At 43.7% G+C, this 21,167-nt stretch overlaps 2 protein-coding genes across 4 annotated transcripts; both read left to right on the forward strand.

Moving 5' to 3' along the window:
* Positions 1-4,406: 4,406 nt before the first annotated feature.
* On the forward strand, positions 4,407-4,541 carry LOC307062039 (uncharacterized protein; the record flags this gene model as incomplete). Its single annotated transcript, XM_079717502.1, has 1 exon — positions 4,407-4,541. One exon carries the CDS (start codon positions 4,407-4,409, stop codon positions 4,539-4,541), a length of 135 nt encoding a protein of 44 aa, XP_079573628.1.
* A 404-nt stretch (positions 4,542-4,945) lies between these two features.
* DIABLO (diablo IAP-binding mitochondrial protein) lies at positions 4,946-21,108 on the forward strand (the record flags this gene model as incomplete). Of its 3 annotated transcripts, none has more annotated exons than XM_079717873.1 (6): positions 4,946-5,014; positions 5,843-6,010; positions 9,470-9,601; positions 11,302-11,412; positions 11,598-11,694; positions 20,244-21,108. In XM_079717873.1, the coding sequence occupies 6 exons, from the start codon at positions 4,982-4,984 to the stop codon at positions 20,438-20,440; spliced, it is 738 nt and encodes a 245-aa protein (XP_079573999.1). In that variant the 3' UTR covers positions 20,441-21,108. The 3 variants fall into 3 exon arrangements, with proteins under 3 accessions (XP_079573999.1, XP_079574000.1, XP_079573998.1); XM_079717874.1 differs by having other exon boundaries at positions 4,967-5,031; positions 5,884-6,010; XM_079717872.1 differs by lacking the exon at positions 9,470-9,601 and having other exon boundaries at positions 4,982-5,031; positions 5,884-6,010.
* Between the last annotated feature and the right edge of the window lie 59 nt (positions 21,109-21,167).

Genomic DNA, 21,167 nt, shown 5'->3' on the forward strand with positions numbered 1-21,167 from the left:
ATCATGCCTAGGGCAGTGGCTGAGTGCTGGGGGCCTAGGGCTAGTATTATCCCTGAGTTGAGATTTCTTTTTCCTGCAGAACAGGGCACATTACGTTCAGTGTCACCAGTCTCTACCTTATCTGGTAATTAAGGCAAGTTGTGTACCTTCTGTTTTTGATTCCTCTGCTTCTAAAAAGCAAGAGGTTTGGAAGAGCTGCTTTCCCCAGAACAGGTTTAGGATCTGCCTGATGAGCTAAGTCGGTATGGGTCCCATACTTATCAAGGGCTTTTTACTTTGAGTAACATAATAATTAGGGAGCCGCTTCCTGAGAGTGTAACCATTCAAAGACGCGTTCTTAGTGCACGTGTTATTAACTCTAAGACGTTTCAATGGTAGATGCCTCCAGTTCTCTCCCCTGCCCATCGTGGGCCGCACCATCCAGCCAGTCCCACTGTGAGCAGTGGCAGCTCAGTTTCTCCAGCATCCGGCAGCTCCCCCTCCCCGGTAAGTGTCACACATGCTTCCCCAGCAGTCTGCAGACACACCTATTCGGCCTCTGGCATTTATTTTGCTAGAAAACACCCAGCCCCGTTTCAGTCCGTGGTCCGGTGACTCCATCCCCCTCTGGCGCAGCTTGTCAATGATCTTGGAGTCCAGCTGCTACCTTCCTACGGGAGACTGCTAGACTGCAGGACAGAGGAGCTTGGGTGCTGCTGGAGAAGTTGGAAATCTCCCTCCTGCTCTATCCCAGCGTCTGGAGGAGTTAAGGCCAAGAAGGGGACCAAATTGACGGTGTCACAGCCCTTGCCCGAGTCTCCAGCCAAATTAGCTGATCCCCGTCTTTGCTGGGGGCCAAAGTCAGTGTCCTTCCCCAGGTGTCATTTCTACTGTTAATTAGTACCCGTACATGTTTTCCTGACTTTCTTTCGCTAGTGGAAGTCTCTTAGCACACTGCATGTTATGAGTGAAGGAGAAATTCTGTACTTTTTAAAAAATCTCCTTAATGTAAGAATGAGGGGTAGAAGAGGGAATATTTAAAAGATTAGGTACTCGAGGATTTAACTTGGCTTTGACATTCAGTATTTGGAAAGGTCTTAATATGATTCCTGTTTTAGGAATCCTTTTTCAGCTACTTGTTATCCCAGGGAGATTAGTTTATACCTTCCAGCCCCAGCGGTTGTGAGTCTCAGCTGCTTTAGAGAATGAAATCCACCTTGTCTGTAAGTGTTTTCGGCTCATGGGATTCAATTTAAGTCCAGTCAAGTCTCCTTGGCTGGGGTTTTGTCCCGTGAACAGGTACTCGGTTGTGTCTCGTGTGTCTGCATTCACTGGTGGCTCTGTACTTGCTTGCTCCGAGCATAGTTAGGTCAGCTCCTAAAAATGCATTCAGCAGAAGACTTCAAAACATCAATTGCTTCATTTGTATGCAAATAGAAAGTGGTGGATAATTATATATTATACGCCTTTGTGTAAGTTCATTTAATACTTGAAGCAGTCTTTGTCTCAAAGGAGTGTGCCCTTACTGAGAAAAAGGGTATGTGAATGGTACATTTATTCCTGGAGAGGGTGGATTGTTTACATCATGTCTGGACTTTTGTCTAGTTGGGTAGACGGTTCTACACCAGCAGTCCCACCAAAAAGAAGTCTACATAGACAAAGAAGTCTACATAGACACTATTTTGTGTCATACTGTACACTTTTGAATTTTAGCCAACAGAGAAGTAAGTATTTGAACTGTAGTTTAACTGTGGAGCAAGAGACTAATGGTTAAAAGGAGGAGGATTAAAAACAGCCCATTTAGTTCTTGAAGAGAACTGGGAAGGGAGCATCTCCATGCGATAGTCCACTGTAGCTCTGCCCTCACGGCAAGTGGATTATGATTAATCCGACATGGAGTCTCTTGTTCTCAGTTGTATGTTAAAGACTGGCCTGTCACCAGGAGGAAGTGTTTGTATTCAGCAGAGTTGAACTCAAGAAGAAATACTTCTTAAAAAACAACAACAAAACACCAGAACGAACTGAGTATCTAAAGCAGCCAGGAAGAGGGGCTGTAATAAAGATGGCAAGGCACAGAAATACAGACATCACATAGACTATGAATTATGAACAGACTGTGAATTATACTCTAGAGCCTGGTGTATTATATTCAATCATATGGTTTAATGATGACATACTGTAGAAAATAGAGGATGCCGTTTTGTCATCCAACAATCAAAGGCAGTAATGTAAAATTTCTCAGATTCTCTTCTAAATGAATGCATATGAACTTCAAGCGACATAATGTTTCTCAGCTCCAGTTACTCGTTGCTGTAAAATACCCCCGGATTGGGTGGTGACTAGAGTCTGCAAAGGCTGGAACACATAACTGACTTGAGATATCCATTTGAAGCTTGTGAGAGTTAAAGGGGAACAGAATGAGGCCTATTTTAATCGCCTTTTTCATCTGTTACTTTGGTGTGGGATGAGGGTATAAATCTCAGCTGTACTCTCTTTCCTGTGACTCGGCAGGACACAGAGCCCTCCAGATGACCAGTTCTCTGGGGGGAGCAATTACTACTCACTGGCTTCCTGCGCAGCTTGATAATATTCTGCTCCTGTTTTCAGCCCAGCTGCGGCGGGGCAATGATTTGATAATAAGAGATCCTGATCAAATTAAAGAGCCATTTGCTTCTGGATGATGATGTTGATAAAAGGGTTGATGTCCACACTGCCTGCTTTTTTTTTAAAGGTCAAAACATATTCTTACTACAAACTACTACAAAAAGCAGAAGAATCAGAAGCAGCATAAAGTTTGTGCTTTCTTTTCCCTTCATTGTTACATCTGGGAAAGGGTCTGTTCTTTACTGGCTGAAATCCTGACTGGTTCTTTTTGCCTGGCATTTGGAGGAGTTGAAATTGGAAGTGGGCACATTGGGAAGGTGACTGTATAATGAGTCTCTAACCTGCTAAACTCTGTGAATTAGAATCAAGCACTTGGGAGCTCTTGGTTCTCTGAGCTGGTTCTCACACGCACACACACAAATGCTCGAACTTGCATATGTTTTAAGACAACAGCTTTTGCTTTAGTTGGGCAGTCATGAGTGTTGGACGTACAGTGGTTCTTCTTGTCTGAGACTTGAGTAGGATGGGACTGCTCTCAGTGGGAGTTTGTTAGGATTTGGACTGTATCCCACCTGCAGTGTTTAGAAAAGCCAGACAAGAGGGCCATGAAATCCCCCCTAGTGTACCACTTGCTCAGCCCATCTAAGTCAGGAGCTTTGCAGGCAAGTTCAGAGCGCTGTGGGCCGTGGTGGTGACATAGGCAGAGGGCGGGCAGGGTTGCCAGCGCCCCGCCTGGTCTGGGATCGCCTGTGCGCAGCTCCGTGAGAGCTCAGGGACCACGTGAAGATTGTGATTGGTCTCTAGACCACACCTAGTTGGTGAGTGCAGCTGCTGCCTGAAAATCCCTCAGCTCTGCTGACATCGCTGGAGTGCACGCAAGCCTACCTTTGGACACCAGACCAGAGAGGGACCGTGGAGGTGCTGCGGTGGACGAGTCGTGGAAACTTTCCTGAGTGAGTGAAGTGGGGAGAAAGGGAAGCTGGTGGCTGGCACTGAGGGGCGTTGCTGGGCAGGGCAGCAGTGGAGGTAAAGAACTGGTTTGTGATTGTTACCATATGATTCCATCTGTGGTGGAAGATAGAGCGCTGGAGCAGATGCCAAGAGCACGGTGGGGAAGGAGATGAGCCCAGGATCAAATTGCTACCCACCTCTTGGCACTCTGCTATCCTGGCTGGCCAGAAGGGCAAGCAGGCCTGGCCACAAAGCAGGGATCCTCAAACTCTTGTGTACTAATAAGCCTTGGGGCCAGAGGAATTGCAGAGGGGCTGCAGTGAGGGGCTGCTGCTTTCCCCCTACTCAAAAGGCTCTTCTCTTCCCCTCCCAAGGAGCGCTGACAGCTGGGGCTGCAGCTCGAATGATGGCAAAAGAAAGCTTTACTTCACCAGCGCATTAGCAGCACTCACAACATTAAAAATGAAGGAGGTGGATGGGAGGAGAGGGCGGGGGATGAAGACCAGTGCAGCAGCGGGGTCTGGGAACCGCCAGGCTTCTCTTCTCTGAGCCCAGATCCAGATCGGGAGCCGAAGAATGAGGAGAACTTTCTGTTTAAAAGAATTCTGTAGTGTCAGTGCAGTGTCCAGGTGGTTGTTAATGGAGAAAATCAGCACTTTGGGCTTCCTTAGCCTTAGGAAAGTATGTTCACTCAGAGGGCCGGGACCTAGTCTAGCCCCCTGTGTCCACGCTGCCTATAACAGTGCCTGGCTCAGCAGCGCTTGCTTAGGGTCCAGCGGAGGTTGGTCAAGGGGAGAGAACCGTCCTCTTTGCGTGCTCAGGGTCTCCCGGGTGCCCTGCCCCGCAGGTCCTCGGGTCCCCCGCGCAGGGCGATGCCGGCCTCGACCACCATCCACGTGCTGCAGCTGCTGCGGGAGCTGCTGGCCTTCGTGCTCCTCAGCTACACGGTGCTCATCGGGGCGCTGCTGCTGGCCGGCTGGACCACCTATTTCCTGGTGCTGAAGTGACAGCGCCGCTGGCCCGGCTCCCCGCCCCTCCCGCCCCGCCCCCCGCCCCAGCAGCAGCCTGCCCAGCAGAGCGCTGCTCCGCCTCGGACTTCTGTCCTGACAGACCCGCACGGCCAGCTAACGAGAGAACTCTCCCGAGGTGAAGGGCCTCAGTCCAACCACCCTCCACGACTAACGACTTGGCTCCGCCCGCTCCGCGTCCTCACACGGCCCGCCCCGCCCCACGCGGAAGCTCCGGCAGTCGGGTGTCCCGCCAGGCCGTTAGAGCCGTTACCCTCAGCCCCGCCCCCTCTCTCCCCGTCTGTCCAATCCCGGCTGCGCCCTCGGGTGGGGGGTGTGGTCATGTGAAGAGGCCCTCTCAAGTGGGGGCCGCGTGCCCGCCCCCCGCTCCGAAGTGGCGTCACTTCCGGCGTGTGCGTGTGAGGTCCGTTCGACGGGGGATGGCGGCTCTACGGAGTTGGCTGTCGCGGAGCGTAGCCTTCTTCTTCAGGTAAGGCTTGAGGTCGTGTAGGAGGTCAGGGTCGGACAGAGGGAGGGGACGCTGAGAGCGCCGCGCCCGGGCCGCAGCCCCGGCCTTGCGGGCGCGCGCTTCCCTTCTCGGCCGAGAGGGTCACGGCGTCCCGCCCCTCTCGGAGGTCTGAGGACGTCCCGCCTCTGCCTCGGGCCAGAGGCCTCCCTCCTCCTCGGCCAAGCCCGGGCTTCGTGTCTCACTGACGGCTTTTCCGTTTTCCCACCTGCCGAAAGCGCGTTCCCCCACCCTCGGGCTGTCTTTTGGGGGGCGCTCGGCCTGCCCGCGAAGTGACTCTGGTTGGCCCATTGAAGTCACTGGGGAGAGTAGGGGGAGAGGCCCGGGCAGGCGGCGGGTTCCCGGAGGAGGTTTTCCGTGAGGGCGGAGGAGCCCCCGGAACTTGCCTGTCTCCCCGCGGGCCCTGCTCCCTCGGCCTCTTGACGCCTGCGGGCTCCAGGGGACCATCAGAGCACTTGCAGCCTAGGCCAGAGGGCCAGCGCTAAATCCTGCCTGCAGAAGCGTTTTATTTTGGCCTGAGTTTTTAAAAGGCTTTGAGACCACCTCTTAAACGTCCACACCTGGTAGCTCTTAAACTGCGGCACCATCGGCCCGCCTTCCCGCGCGGGGAGCCAAGTAGCGGTTTCTTCTAGCCCGGGCCTTTCCAGTCCCCCCAGCTCCGCACAGAGCCCTGTCGTGTGGAAGGCCACGCTACGTCGTCATTTGGGTTCCAGCGTGGCCCGAGTTTGAGTCTCCAGCCCCTGCAAATAACAGTAAATTGAAGAGGCTTTTACAGGTTGGTGGTTGTGCCTTACTAAATTTGAGTTCTGTTTCTAGGTACAAACTGTGTGTGCCGGTCGTGGCTAACTGTGAGAAGCGCTCTTTCTCGGAATTGATAAGACCATGGCACAAAACCGTGGCTGCTGGCTTTGGGGTAACCCTGTGTGCAGTTCCTATTGCACAGGTGAAGTACTGTCCTGTCACTCCGTGTTGTCTTTGTGTACTGTGTCCTCTTGAAGTCCCAGGTGGGCAGTGAAGCATCTGACAAGCTCTCATGGTTTTACCCCGCGCTCCTCCCCACTTCCTAGTGTATCGGCATCTTCTTGTCAGAGCTGAGCAAATATAGTAATATTTCCATTTTAATAGTAGTATTTGGTAGGAACACTATGTCAAGTTGGTCAGATTGTATCAAGAGGGAAGAAAGAAAAGAACATATTACAGTGTCAACAAGATAGTCTTTCATTCAACAAAAATTTATTGGGCAACTTTTATGTGCCATACACACTGAGACCGTACGAGCAAATCAAACGAAGTTTCTGCTTTCATAAAGCTTACATTCTGGAGAGAAGGAAGAGGAGAAAGTGGAATGAGGTGGGGGAGAGAGAGAGAGAAATAGATGAGCTCAGCTCACAGAGTTAGCTCAGGACCAGAATGTACTTTGTGGGCCATTGTAGAGCTTTGGATTTTATTATGGAAAAGAAGCCACAGAGGATTGTAACATAAGATTATTATGATCTGACGTAAGTTTTTAAAGGTGGCTGTGTGGAACTAAAAAGACCAGCAGGGGTCCAGGCATGAGATGATCGCGGGCTTGGCTTGGGTGGGGGGAGCGGGCTGAATGCCATCAGCAGGAGTTGCCAATGGGCTAGGTGTGAAGTATATAACTTCGCTTCCAGTACTTTTAAAAGGCCTAAGCAACGGAGAGAATGCTGTTGCCATATACTGGGATGGAGAGGAATGGGTTTGGGGAGGAAGAAACCAAGAGTTCAGTTTTGGAAATGACATCTAGGTGGAGTTGTCAAGTAGACAGTGATATGAAAGTGGTACCTTATTAAAAAACCGTTATAGGGGGCCTCCCTGGTGGCGCAGTGGTTGAGAGTCCGCCTGCCGATGCAGGGGACACGGGTTCATGCCCCGGTCTGGGAGGATCCCACATGCCGCAGAGCGCCTGGGCCCGTGAGCCATGGCCGCTGAGCCTGCGCGTCCGGAGCCTGTGCTCCGCAACGGGAGAGGCCACAGCAGTGAGAGGCCCGCGTACCGCAAAAAAAAAAAAACCGTTATATGCTTTATCAGGAAGAGCTAAATAAGAAATCGGCAAACCCCATTTTGGCAAAACATTCCTGATACTTAAATGTGTGTTTATCACGGCAACAAGATTAATTCCATCTATCACAAGTATTTTCAGCATCTTCTGAGGCTCACTCGTGAGCCTTTCCCTTTTTGTGCCTCACTTCAGCCCTCATCTCTGTGTACTAATGACCCTTTAACCCTAAAATCCTTACTTGGACACCAAGCCATTTTCAGTCATTGTTAGGACAGCCTTTTCTTTCTTCCTCCAAAAGATTTTTTGTGTGTTTGTCCTTTTTATTTTTTTTTAATGTTTACCTATTTATTTGTTTGGTTGCGCTGGGTCTTAGTTGTAGCTCCCCGGCTCCTTAGTTGCAGCACATGCACTCTTAGTTGCGGCACGCATGTGGAATCTAGTTCCCTGACCAGAGAAAGAACCCAGGCCCACTGCATTGGGAGCGCGGAGTCTTAACCACTGTGCCACCAGAGAAGTCCCCTGTGTTTGTCCTTTCTAGTTCGTATACTATTCTTAAGCCCTAGTTACCTCAGTTCTAGGCCACATGCCAGGAGCCTCTGGTTGACAGGAGCCTCTAATCATTCTCTTGTAGGAACAGCAGTGCCACTTTCGTTCTTCAGAGCCTGCAGTGGCTCCCCGTAATGTGTTACAGAGCTAAAATCCAGCAAACTCTCCTCGCACTCCAGTGCCCTAGCCAGTCTCATCCCCCTTGTGCCATCCACTCCAACCAGGCTAGATTCCCGACATCCCCTGCATACATCATATGTATTCTTTTCCTCATTGTTTCTTCTAACCCAGGACGCATGTCCATGCTAATCCTAGTTGTCTTGAGACCCAAATCCCACCTCTTTTTTTTGTTTTGTTTTTGTTTTGTTTTGTTTTGCGGTACGCGGGCCTCTCACTGCTGTGGCCTCTCCCGTTGTGGAGCACAGGCTCCGGACGCGCAGGCTCAGCGGCCATGGCTCACGGGCCTAGCTGCTCCGCGGCATGTGGGATCTTCCCGGACTGGGGCACGAACCCGCGTCCCCTGCATCGGCAGGCGGACTCTCAACCACTGCGCCACCAGGGAAGCCCCCACCTCTTTTTAAAGCCTTTCCTAGTTCCTGGCCAACAATGATTTCCCTCTCTGACCACTTATATTGTCTATTTTGATATTTGATGATAATCTATTTGACTCCCCTGAGTCAGCAGAGCATAATGGAAACTTGGGAGTGAGAAGATTTGGTTTGAGGTCTACATGTGTACTTTTGAGGAGAGTTACATAACTATTCTGAGCTTCCGTGTCCTCATTAAAAGAGAAGTGCTAATACCTAGACTGTTGTGAGGAACAAGTACACATGCCTTGTAAAATGGAGAGCATTATGAAGACACAGATTATCAGAACAGGTCAAAGTTAGCTTCTCACAAGCAGAGATGATATCATTCTTTCCTTTCTAGCCCCTCAGTGCTAGGTACATAATGAATACTTACTTAGTTGATTGAATGAAATATAAATATAAAATTCATGATTTGTTCATGTATCAGAGATATTTCTTAATTGCTACTTTCAACAGGTAGTGATTCAGTGTGCTTATACTTTAAATAGCAAAAAGACAACAGACGATAGAGGGATTGGTTTGTTAGTTCTGATACAATAAATCCTCTGCTATGGGAGAAAAAGGGAAAGTTAGGGATGACTTGTCATCATAGTTGCCAATATTTAATCAAGTTGGCCACCACATTCCCTTAACTCGTGAGACACTTATACTGCCCTTTTTTTTTTTTTTAAATAACAGCTGAGGTCAGAGGGAAGCGTCTCCTCTCCCCCACATCAAGACTGTACAGCTCATTCTGCAGATTTGCCCTCTCCACCATTTACTTCCTTAGACTCAGCTTAATCCTTGTCAACTCTATGAAGCCTTTTCTAAGTTATTCTCATTCAACGTAGAAGTGATTGCTATCTTACATGTGCCCCTCCAGACTTCTTCCACAGCTCCCATGGTACTTGATTGCATTAATTTTCTAATTTATCTTTATATCCCAAGCATCTAGCACTGTGGTAATGAATGAATCATAACTTCATGAAATTTGTTGATTATAAATACTAGCCTTTTATTTGATAAAAAGAAATACTTTGCTTTTTGGAGCAGATAATAAGCAACAAAAGTAGGTAGAAAGCATATTCTAGAATTATTTTCATATGTTGTCTTAAATAGCGAAAATAAAGCTTAAAAAGAAAAAGTTAACACAGAAGCATCATAGTGCAGTTGCAGTGTGAGAATTACATTTTTCACTTGGCTGTCTATGATCTCAGCTCAAGCTTTAGGTTCAAAATTGACTAAAAATGTTTGTGTGTTTCAGAAACCGGAGCCTCATTCTCTTAGTAATGATGCATTAATGAGGAGGGCTGTGTCTTTGGTAACAGATAGCACCTCTACCTTTCTTTCTCAGACCACATACGCATTGATTGAAGCAATCACTGAATATACTAAGGTAAGTGTCCTCTTGTTAAGTCTTGGTCATCTAAGTCAGTGGTTAGCAAACTATGGCTCACAGATCGCATCGGGTCTGATGCCTGCGTTTGTAGTTGGATTGATACACGGTCAGGCTCGTTTTTTTTGTGTATTGTCTATGACTGCTTTCGTGAGTTGAATAGTTGCAAACAGAGATTGTAGGGCCACTCTCTGGCCCTTTCCAAAAAAAAGTTGGCTGAGTCCTGATCTAAATTACTGGTTTTTAGACTTTCTCCAGGAACCCTTTTTATTATTCATTTTATTTTATTAAAAAATTTTTTTATTGAAGTATAGTTGATTTACAATGTTGTGTTAATTTCTACTGTACAGCAAAGTGATTCAGTTACACATATATTCTTCTTCATATTCTTTTCCATTATGGTTTATCACAGGATATTGAATATAGTTCCCTGTGCTGTATAGTAGGACCTTGTTGTTTATGCATTCTCTATATAATAGTTTGCACCTGCTAATCCCAAACTCCCAATCCATCTTTCCCTCACCTCCCTCCCCCTCAGCATCCACAAGTCTGTTCTCTATATCTGCAAGTCTGTTTCTGTTTTGTAAGTTCATTTGTAGCATTATTTTAGATTCCACATACAAGTGATATCATATGATTTGTCTTTTTCTGGGTTACTTCACTTAGTATGATCATCCATGTTGCTGCAAATGGCATTATTCCATTTTTTTAAAATAAATTTTTATTTATTTTTGGCTGAGTTGGGCCTTTGTTGCTGTGCATGGGCTTTCTCTAGTTGTGGCGAGCGGGGGCTACTCTTCATTGCGGTGTGTGGGCTTCTCCTTGTGGTGGCTTCTCGTTGCAGAGCACGGGCTCTAAGCGTGTGAGCTTCAGTAGTTGTGGCTCGTGGGCTCTTCCCAGACCAGGGCTTGAACCTGTGTCCCCTGTGTTGGCAGGCAGATTCTTAACCACTGTGCCACCAGGGAAGCCCCTGTTCCATTCTTTTTTATAGCTGATTAATATTCCATTGTATATATATATACCACATCTTTATCCATTCATCTGTCAGTCAGTGGACATATAGGCTGCTTCCATATCTTGGCTACTGTAAATAGTGCTGCTATGAACATAGGGGTGCTTGTATCTTTTTGAATTAGAGTTTTGCTTTATCCTTATTTAATGTAGGGCCCCTGCAGGTGGGACACTCGCCCTCTGGGAAGGGGCTGTGGTCGGCCTCACTGTTCAGGAACCCTTTTTAAAAGAAAAATCTTAAATACAGCAGCCCAGTATATAAGACAGGGGGACCATGCTGATCTGGTTCAGTTGGGGGTACCAGGGGCTTCTATGTGAGGACAGTTTGAAAACCACTGATCTGAGCTAATAGAGAGTATGTGGATAATCAGAATCATTTTTAAAAGTCTTATTTATATGTTTCTTTACCTTCATTTTCCAGCAGCTTTATTCCCAGTTTTCTGAGTTTTCCATCTGCGTTATGTTCTTTTTGTATGTCTAAATTGCTAACAAGCTTTTAAAACACAGAAGTTTACAAGTGGAGATACAGATGTCCTGGGATAATGCCTCTACTTCATACGGTACTGCAGGTTCAGTGAGGCAGGAGGACTGAAGAGCCAGTTTGCTGCAATGGGACTTCACCTTGTGGTGTAAGTCTCACTAACCCTAATATGCCTCACTTATTTTACTCATTTATTCTATATTTGTAGGCTGTTTATACCTTAATTTCTCTGTACCGACAATACACAAGTTTACTTGGGAAAATGAATTCACAGGAGGAAGACGAAGTGTGGCAGGTGATCATAGGAGCCAGAGTTGAGGTGAGCAAAAAGTTACTTGGCGTTTCTGTATTAGTGCTCCTACCTCATTGTGGTTATCTAAATGATTGAATGAAGGTGTTTTACCAGTAGCTGTTCTCTCAGTCTACTATTGGATAGTCCATTTAAATGTGCTTAATGACGTAATGCAGAGTCATGTTGTCTAAAGTGCTTTGTTTAATTTATAGATGACTTCAAAACAGCAAGAGTACTTGAAGTTGGAAACCACCTGGATGACTGCAGTTAGTCTTTCAGAGATGGCAGCAGAAGCTGCATACCAAACTGGTAGGTTAAAGTTCTTACTATGGAGGTGCTGTTTGAGTTTTCATCTAGCTGAAAAGTGAGGGATATTGTGGCTATAACTTTGTGGGAAAATGTTCCCATTTCCAATATATTAACCAATATTTCATCTGCACAAAGGAAAAATTAATGCCCTTGTAGATCAGACCCATAGAAACTAGATAGTTAATATCTAGAAAATGAGAAATGATAAAACTACTGTCAGCTGGAAATTTTGATTGATTGCTTCCAAATAGTTTTTGAACATTTTATTTTTTAATAACCTGGATAATTTATGAATAACTAGTATCTATATTTCAGGCTTTGTGGTAAACATTTTATAGATTTAACCCCCATAGGTCCTTTAAAGTAGGAGTTACTGTCATCATTCCCACTTTATAGATGAAGAAACTGACAGAGGGGGTTAAGTAATTCACCCAGCATGCTGTGGTACACAGTAAGTAAGCAGCCAAACGGGGATTCAGCGAGGTAGGTCAAATTCTAAAGCCTTTGCCCCTGGTAGCCAGGGCTTCATCCTCTGTGCCTTGGTGCCTGCATATAGAAAATGCAGTTATTCATTCACCAGGCATTTTTAAACCATCACTATCCATCCAGTGGGCTTGAGCTGAATGGTTTTCTAATTAAATGTATTTGAGGGAACCCCTCATTTGACATCTTACCTGGTTGGGCCCAAACTATGTCACCACAGAAATTCTTATTAGGAAACTGGTTTGTTAAAGTGGTTTTGTTTTCTCAAATCTTAAAGATATAAAAGATTTTTAAAGTAAAAACAAAAAATTCTTTCTTAGTTAACTAATGCCCGAGGAATAAGAGATTCTGAAAACAGGATTGGAATGAAGAGCGAAACAACAGAAGTGTAAAAGTAGCATTTTAGTAGTGGCACACCAAAGGTGGGAGCAGGGTTTCCAGGTGCAGTGAACAGGGAGGTTTGCTGAGGGTTCTACAGCAGGAACAGTCCCAGGCAGCCCTCACCACTCACTAGGCTTAGATCTAGCAGGAGAAAAGAGGGAGAGTAAATTATAAGCATTATCTGAAAAAAGACATTTTCCCAGAACTGATTGAAAGGGCTCACAAAGGTTCTGAACAGAATTTAAAATATACCTCATATGGTAAAAAACAAAAACTATACAAAGAAAAATCCTAAAAACTATAAGAAAAAAACAGAATAACTTACAAAGGAAGTATAATCAGACATTAATCTTCTTATCTGCAACCCTAGATGCAAGGTGACAAAAAACCATCCAAATATCTTTAAAATGTGAGAATAAAAGATGTTTTCAGAAATAAAGACTCAGCTTACCAACTGCTTATGCCTTCTGGAAAAACAGTGTAAAGAAAAAATAGTTTAGAAAGAAGCAACTGAGATACAAAACTAATGAAAATTTAGTAAAACTTGTCAAAAGCTCTGAGTGTTCTTTTTTTTTTTTAATAAATTAATTTATTTTTGGCTGTGTTGGGTCTTCGTTGCTGTGCATGGGCTTTCTCTAGTTGCAGGGGCTACTCTTTGTTGCAGTGCACAGGCTTCTCATTGCGGTGGCTTCTCTCATGGAGCATGGGCTCTAGGCACACAGGCTTCAGTAGTTGTGGCGCACAGGCTTAGTTGCTCCGCAGCATGTGGGATCTTCTTGGGCCAGGGACTGAACTGTGTCCCCTGCATTGGCAGGCAGATTCTCAACCACTGTGCCACCAGGGAAGCCCCCTGAGTGTTAAATTTTTAAGTAATCAAATCAGTTTGGGGAAGAAGTGAAAGCATGCTAAGCTTTCTTGAGAAGAGAGACAATGGCTTAACATTAGACACTGTTAAACACTTCAAAAAGAATTGGGGGGGTGGCGAGGAGGGAAAAGTTGATAAAATTCAGTTAAGGCAGGAAAGGTTTAAGAAATAAAGCCTGTTGGGCTTCTCTGGTGGCGCAGTGGTTGAGAGTCCGCCTGCCGATGCAGGGGACACAGGTTTGTGCCCCAGTCCGGGAAGATCCCACATGCCACGGAGCAGCTAGGCCTGTGAGCCGTGGCCGCTGAGCCTGCGCGTCCGGAGCCTGTGCTCTGCAACAGGAGAGGCCACAACGGTGAGAGGCCTGCATACCGCAAAAAAAAAAAAAGAAAGAAAGCCTGTTAATTAATTAGAATAAATTTACATATTAAATGATACTTTCTGAATGTATTAAAAAATAATTCTAGCTAAAACCGTTTACAGAGGCACATCTAAAACAAAAACGCATAGGAAGGTTTAGAATTTTAAGATAAACTAAACCATTACTAACAAAAAGAAATCTACCCCCAAAAAGGCGGCAGAGCAATGTCCGAATCCGAAGGGGGATTCCAGACCAAGAGCACTGAAAGGGACAGAACAGTTCATCAGGACATCAGTCATGAATCGTGTGCCTAATGCGGCAAAAACTGACAGACTTACAAGGAGAAATGGGGCTTGATACACATCTTGGGCTCACAGGTTGAGACCAAAACAAAACTAGTAAGTGTTGGAACAGAATGGTTTTTAAAAGCTTAACCAAATACATATACTGAATACAAAATTTTGCCCTCCCCGCCAAAAAAAAATTCTCTTCAAATTCAAATAGTATACAACATGTACAGAAATTGATCTTTATGCCAAGTGACAAAGACTCAGCAAATGACTTGATACCCCCCTTCCTCACCAAAGATCAAAATGGAAATTTAACTCTTACAACTCAATATCAAAAACCCTGATTTAAGAATGGAAAGAAGATCTGAATAGACATTTTCCAAAGACAACGTACAGATGGCCAGTGGATGCATGAAAAGATGCTCAACATCGCTAATCATCAGAGAAATGCAAATCAAAACCACAGTGAGGTATCACCTCACCTGTCAGAATGGCTATCATAAAAAGATCATAAGTCACAAATGTCGGTGAGAATGTGGAGAAAAGGGAACCCTAGTACACTGTTGGTGGTAATGTAAAATGGTGCAGCCACTGTGATAAACAGTATGGAGGTTACTCAAAAAACTAAAAATAAACCCACACACCTATGGTCAACTAATCTGTGACAAATGAGGCAAGAATATACAATGGCAAAAAGTCTCTTTTCAATAAGTGGTGCTGGGAAAACTGGACAGCTACATGTGAAAGAATGAAATTAGAACACTCTCTAACACCATACACAAAAATAAACTCAAAAAGGATTAAAGACCTAAGTGTAAGGCCAGATACTATAAAACGCTTAGAGGAAAACATAGGCAGAACACTGACATAAATCACAGCAATATCTTTTTTGATCCACCTCCTAGAGTAATGAAAATAAAAATAAACAAATGAAACCTATTAAACTTAAAAGCTTTTGCACAGCAAAGGAAACCATAAACAAAACAAAAAGACAACCTATAGGATGGGAGAAAATATTTGCAAACGAAGTGCCCAACAAGGGATTAATCTCCAAAATATACAAACAGTTCATGCAGCCCAGTAACAGAAAAACAACCCAATCAGAATATGGGCAGAAGATCTAAATAAACATTTTGCCAAAGAAGACATACAGATGGCCAAGAAGCACATTAGAAGATGTCAGTATCACTAATTATTAGAGAAATGCAAATCAAAAATGCAATGAGGTGTCACCTCACACCGGTCAGAATGGCCATCATCAAAAAATCTACAAACAATAAATGCTGGAAAGGTTATAGAGAAAAGGGAACCCTCCTACACTGTTGGTGGGAGTGTAAATTGGTACAACCATTGTGGAGAACAGTATGGAGTTTCCTTAAAAAACTGCAAATAGAACTACCATATGATCCAGCAATCCCGCTCCTGGGCATATATCCAGAGAAAACCGTAATTTGAAAAGATAACATGCACCCCAGTGTTCACTGCAGCACTATTTACAGTAGCCAAGATGTGGAAGGAACCTAAATGTCCATCTACAGAAGAGTGGATAGAGAAGATGTGGTACATACATACACTGGAATATTACTCAGCCATAAAAAAGAACAAAATAATGCCATTTGCAGCAACATGGGTGGACCTAGAGATAGTCATACTGAGTGAATTAAGTCAGAGAAAGACAAATATCATATGATTATCGCTTATATGTGGAACCAAAAAAAATGATACAGATGAACTTATTTACAAAACAGAAATAGAGTCACAGATGTAGAAAACAAACTTATGGTTACCGGGGGGAAAGGTTCAGGGGAGGGATAAATTGAGAGATTGGGATTGACATATATACACTACTATGTATAAAATAGATAACTAATAAGGACCTACTGTATAGCACAGGGAACTCAATACTCTGTAATGACCTATATGGGAAAAGAATCTAAAAAAGAGTGGATATACGTGTATGTATAACTGATTCACCTTACTGTACACCTAAAACTAACAAATCAACTATACTCCAATAAACATTTTTTTAAAAAGACAATGGTAAAAATAAACAAACTGAAAATAGTGGGAATTCCCTGGTGGTCCAGTGTTTAGGACTCTGCATTTTCATTGCCAAGGGCACGGGTTCAGTCCCTGGTTGGGGAACTAAGATCCCACAAGCCAAGCAGCACAGCAAAAAAAAAAAAGAGAGAGGAAAAAAAAGAAGAAAAAAAAATAGAACCACCATATGATCCAGCAATTCCTTTCCGCTCCTGGGTATATCTCTGAAGAAAATGAAACTGTGAATTCAAAAAGATATATGCACCCCAATGTTCATAGCAGCATTATTTACAATAGCCAAGATTTGGAAGCAACCTAAGTGTCCATCAACAGATGAATGGATAAAGATGTGGTGTATATATACAGTGGAATATTACTCAGCCATAAAAGAATGAAGTTTTGCCATTTGCAACAACATGGATGGACTTGGAAGGTTTAGTCTTAGTAAAATAAGTCAGACACAAAGACAAATATGGTATGATATCACTTATATGTGGAATCTAAAAAATAAAACTAGTGAATATAACAAAACAGACTCACAGATACAGAGAACAAACTACTGGTTACCAGTGGGGAGAGGATGAAGAGGTATAAACTACTATGTATAAAATAAATAAGCTGCAAGGATATACTGAACAGCACAGAAAACATAGCCAGTATTTTATAGTAACTATAAATGGATTAGAACCTTTAAAATTGTGAATAACTATGTTGTACACCTAAAACTTATATACTATCGTAAATCAACTATACCTCAATAAAGAAAAATGGAAATTTAAATGTATTTAGAACTGTCATAAGTCTTGTATATAGCAGACCCAGAGAGTTGTATACAAGTAGCTCTTAAATAGAAATTGACCCTTATTTAAAGGCACATGTCATAAATAAAAAGAACAGCAGCCATAAGTGACAGGTAATGTTCACTGTACTAAGAAGAACTGAAAATAAATTAATTAAACTTTTAACCCAGTAAGTTAGAGAAAGCAAAATAAATTCAGACAATGTGGAATAAAAGAAAGAAAAGGTATAAAAAGACTGAAAAGAAATAGGGACTTCCCTGGTGGTGCAGTGGTTAAGAATCCACCTGCCAATGCAGGGGACACGGGTTCTAGCCCTGGTCTGAGAAGATGCCACATGCCGTGGAGCAACTAAGCCCGTGTGCCACAACTACTGAGCCTGAGCTCTAGAGCCCGCAAGCCACAACTGCTGAGCCTGCGTGCCACAGCTACTGAAGCCCGCACGCCTAGAGCCCGTGCTCCGCAACAAGAGAAGCCACTGCAATGAGAAGCCCACGCACCACAATGAAGAGCAGCCCCTGCTCGCCGCAACTAGAGAAAGCCTGTGTGCAGCAACAAGGACACAATGCTGCCAAAAATAAATAGTCAGAAAGGCAAACTGGTTCCTTGAAAAGAATTTAAAAATTAGGTTTGGCAAGTATAACTTTTTAGAGAGCAAAAGTAACATCAGAAGGAGCTATTGTAGATGTGGAGGGGTTTTAAATCATACGAGAATATTATGATCTTTATGTAAATCCTAAGGTGGCCCAAGAAGTAAAGAATCCAAGATCAGTAACCACAAAAGTTGAAATAGTATTCACAAAGAATCTGTTCCCCCAACATAGACACTAAGCTCAGGCAGTTTTGTGGGAGAGTTTTATCAAATCTTCAAGAAACATAATTCCTGTGTTACAGAAAGTGTACCAAAAAATGATGACAAGCCTCCCAACTATTATAATTGTCTAAAGCCAGCACAGGCCTGATCCCAAACTGGACTTGCCCAGCACCAGGACAAAAAAACTATAGTTCAGTATCACTTATGAATATAGATATAAATCAAATATAACCATTTATCTTCAAAATAAAATGATAATTCAACATTAAAAAAACCTATCAACATAGACAAAACATTCTCTGACATAAATCATAGCAATGTTTTCTTAGGTCAGTCTCCCAAGGCAATGGAAATAAAAACAAAAGTAAACAAATGGGACTTGAACTTAAAAGCTTTTGCACAGCAAAGGAAACCATAAACAAAACGAAAAGACAGCCTACACAGTGGTAGAAAATATTTGCAAACAATGTGACTAACAAGGGCTTAATTTCCAAAATATATAAACAGCTCCTACAACTCAACGACAAAAAAGCAAACAACCCAGTCGAAAAATGGGCAGAAGACTTAAGTAGACATTTCTCCAAAGAAGAAATACATATGGCCAATAGACACATGAAAAGATACTCAACATCGCTAAATTATTAGAGAAATGTAAATCAAAACTACAATAAGGTACCACCCCACACCAGTCAGAATGGCCATCATTAAAAAGTCTACAAATAACAAATGCCGGAGAGGGTGTGGAGAAAAGGGAACCCTCCTACACTGTTGGTGGGAAGGTAAGTTGGTGCAGCCACTGTGGAAAACTGTATGGAGGTTCCTCAGAAAACTAAAAATAGAGTCGCCATATGATCCAGCAATTCCACTCCTGGGCATGTATCTGGACAAAACTATAATTCAAAAAATACATGCACCCCTATGTTCTCAGCAGCACTATTCACAATAGCCAAGACATGGAAACAACTTAAATCTCCATTGACAGGTGAATGGTTAAAGAAGATGTACGTATGTACAATAGAATACTACTCAGCCATAAAAAAGAACAAAATAATGCCATTTGCAGCAACATGCATGCAACTAGAGATTATCATACTAAGTGAATTAAGTCAGAAAGAGAAAGACAAATACCATATGATATCACTTACATGTGGAATCCAAAATATGACACAAATGAACTTATCTATGAAACAGAAACAAAATCAGGGACAGAGAGAACAGACTGGTGGTTGCCAAGGGCATTAGGGGAGGGATGGAGTGGGAGGCTGGGGTTAGCAGATGTAAGCTTTTATATATAGGATGGATAAATAACAAGGTCCTACTGTAGAGCACAGGGAACTCTATTCAGTATCTTATGATAAACCATAATGGAAAAGAATATTAAAAAAAAGAATGCATATATATGTGTAACTGAACCACTTTCCTGTGCAGTAGTAACGAACACAACATTGTATATCAACTACATTTCAATAAAAATAAAATTTAAAAAATCTACATATAGCAAAAAAAACCCCTATCAACATTTAATTCACTACTTGAGATTATCTACAGTAGATTATAGGAGAAAAGCCACTTGTGTCATCATATCAGTGTATGCCCCAGAAGCCTTCAGTAAAATGTAGTGCCCATTTCCGACTTAAATCTGAGTACAATTATAGAGAGAATGTTCTTAACATGATGGTTAAATCCTATTTCACAGTGAAATGTGAGAAGCATTTCCATCAACGTCAGAAATAAAAGGATACCTGCTATCCTCCACTATCTTTCTACATTGTACTAAAGGTTCTCATTAATGCAGTAACATATAAAAGAACTGCTTGAATGTTCTGTAGATGAATTAATAAATATGGATATCTATATTATGAAATACACTAGCAGCAGGTAAAATGATAGCGCTCAAAAACAAAATTGCAAAATATGTTCAATAAATACTGTTTGTGCCATTTTGTAGATTTATAGTCATAAAAATTTTTTCTATGTATTCCATATGAATGTAGTAACTTTTTTAAAAAGACCTAATTGGCTTTATTCAACAGTTCATGAATTGGACAGCAGCCCATCTAGTAAACAGATGAAATGTTACTTTATAGTAACATTTTAAAGGATGAGGAAGGTGCCCTTTAAACTTCTAAAAGATGTTATCTCTGAAGATTGGGTAGGGTGAGGAAAGAGATGTTTGACAATTTTATTAGTGATCTCTTCATTTGTCAAAAAGAAATGTATTACTTGTGCAGTTAAAAAAATTAAAATCTTAAAACGTCTATACTAAGAGCTGAGTAGCTATAAAGATGATTGTGGGAATTGCATTTGATAATTATAACAATGATGGCTGCTGATAGCTGGAGGAAAATGCCAGGGTTTTGACGATAAGGAGTAAAATGCAGACCTGGATGTGGAGGGTAGAGGGTTCTCTGCTTTGCAGGGAGGGCAGGGGAAGTGGCCCCAAGAAAGGCTCAGATGACAACCACAGAGCCCCCAGGCTTTCCTTGTGTCCACTCAGCATAAGTGGCCCATCTTTTGGCAGGAGCGGACCAGGCCTCTGTAACCGCCAGGAGTCATATCCAGCTGGTGAGATCGCAGGTGCAGGAGGTGTGCCAGCTTTCCCGGAAAGCAGAAACCAAGTTGGCAGAAGCACAGACAGAAGAACTCCGACAGAAAACACAGGAGGAAGGGGATGAGAGGGCTGAGCCGGAGCAGGAGGCCTACCTGCGTGAGGATTGAGGGCCTGAGCTGCTGCCCGCGTCTGCCCACTTGGCCTGGGGAAAGCAAGGGCAGACGCCATCCAGCCCCGGGTCAGCACAGCTTTCTCTGCACAGAGAGGCATGGCAGGCAGGTCCTGCCCTGGCCCATCAGACCAGAGGTCATTGTGAGCTGTGAGTGCCTGACCCCTATCTCCACGGTCTCAGGCTTCTACTGGACCTGGTTCTTAGCCCTGCAGCCTGTTAATATTTCACCCTGCTCAGCACAGCTGCCCTCTCATCCATTGATCTTTTTACCTCCCACCCAGAGCATCTCACCAACCTGGCCAGAGAGAAGGGGCCTTCTCAGGTCCACAAGTTTAGTAGCTGTTAAACCTCAGTTCCCCATCTACATTTTCAGATGTGATTTAGTATTTGCTCCCTCCGTAGGGATGTGAGTTTTCTGGGGAAAGGGGAGCCTGTGTTTGTAAGGTTTCTTTTTGGTAAGTGTTTCTAACGCCTTCTGTGACCTGGCCCCACTGCCCTGTAAGGACAGCTCGGGCCAAGGAGCCAAAAGCCCAAAAGCCCAGGGACTGGATGCAGTGTTTACCTGGTGCTCTTAACAGGACTTACTCCAACACACTTCTCGTTTCCTTCTTTCCTTGGAGTTTCTCTGTTGTATCTAAAGGAGAATAATTTTTTTTTGCATTTAAAAAAGACGTTTGTGTGTGTCTTTTGGAGCCCTAGGCAGCCTCCCTCCTTCACCACCC

This window comes from Hyperoodon ampullatus (assembly GCF_949752795.1).
Source record: "Hyperoodon ampullatus genome assembly, chromosome: 13".
Taxonomy (NCBI): domain Eukaryota; kingdom Metazoa; phylum Chordata; class Mammalia; order Artiodactyla; family Ziphiidae; genus Hyperoodon; species Hyperoodon ampullatus.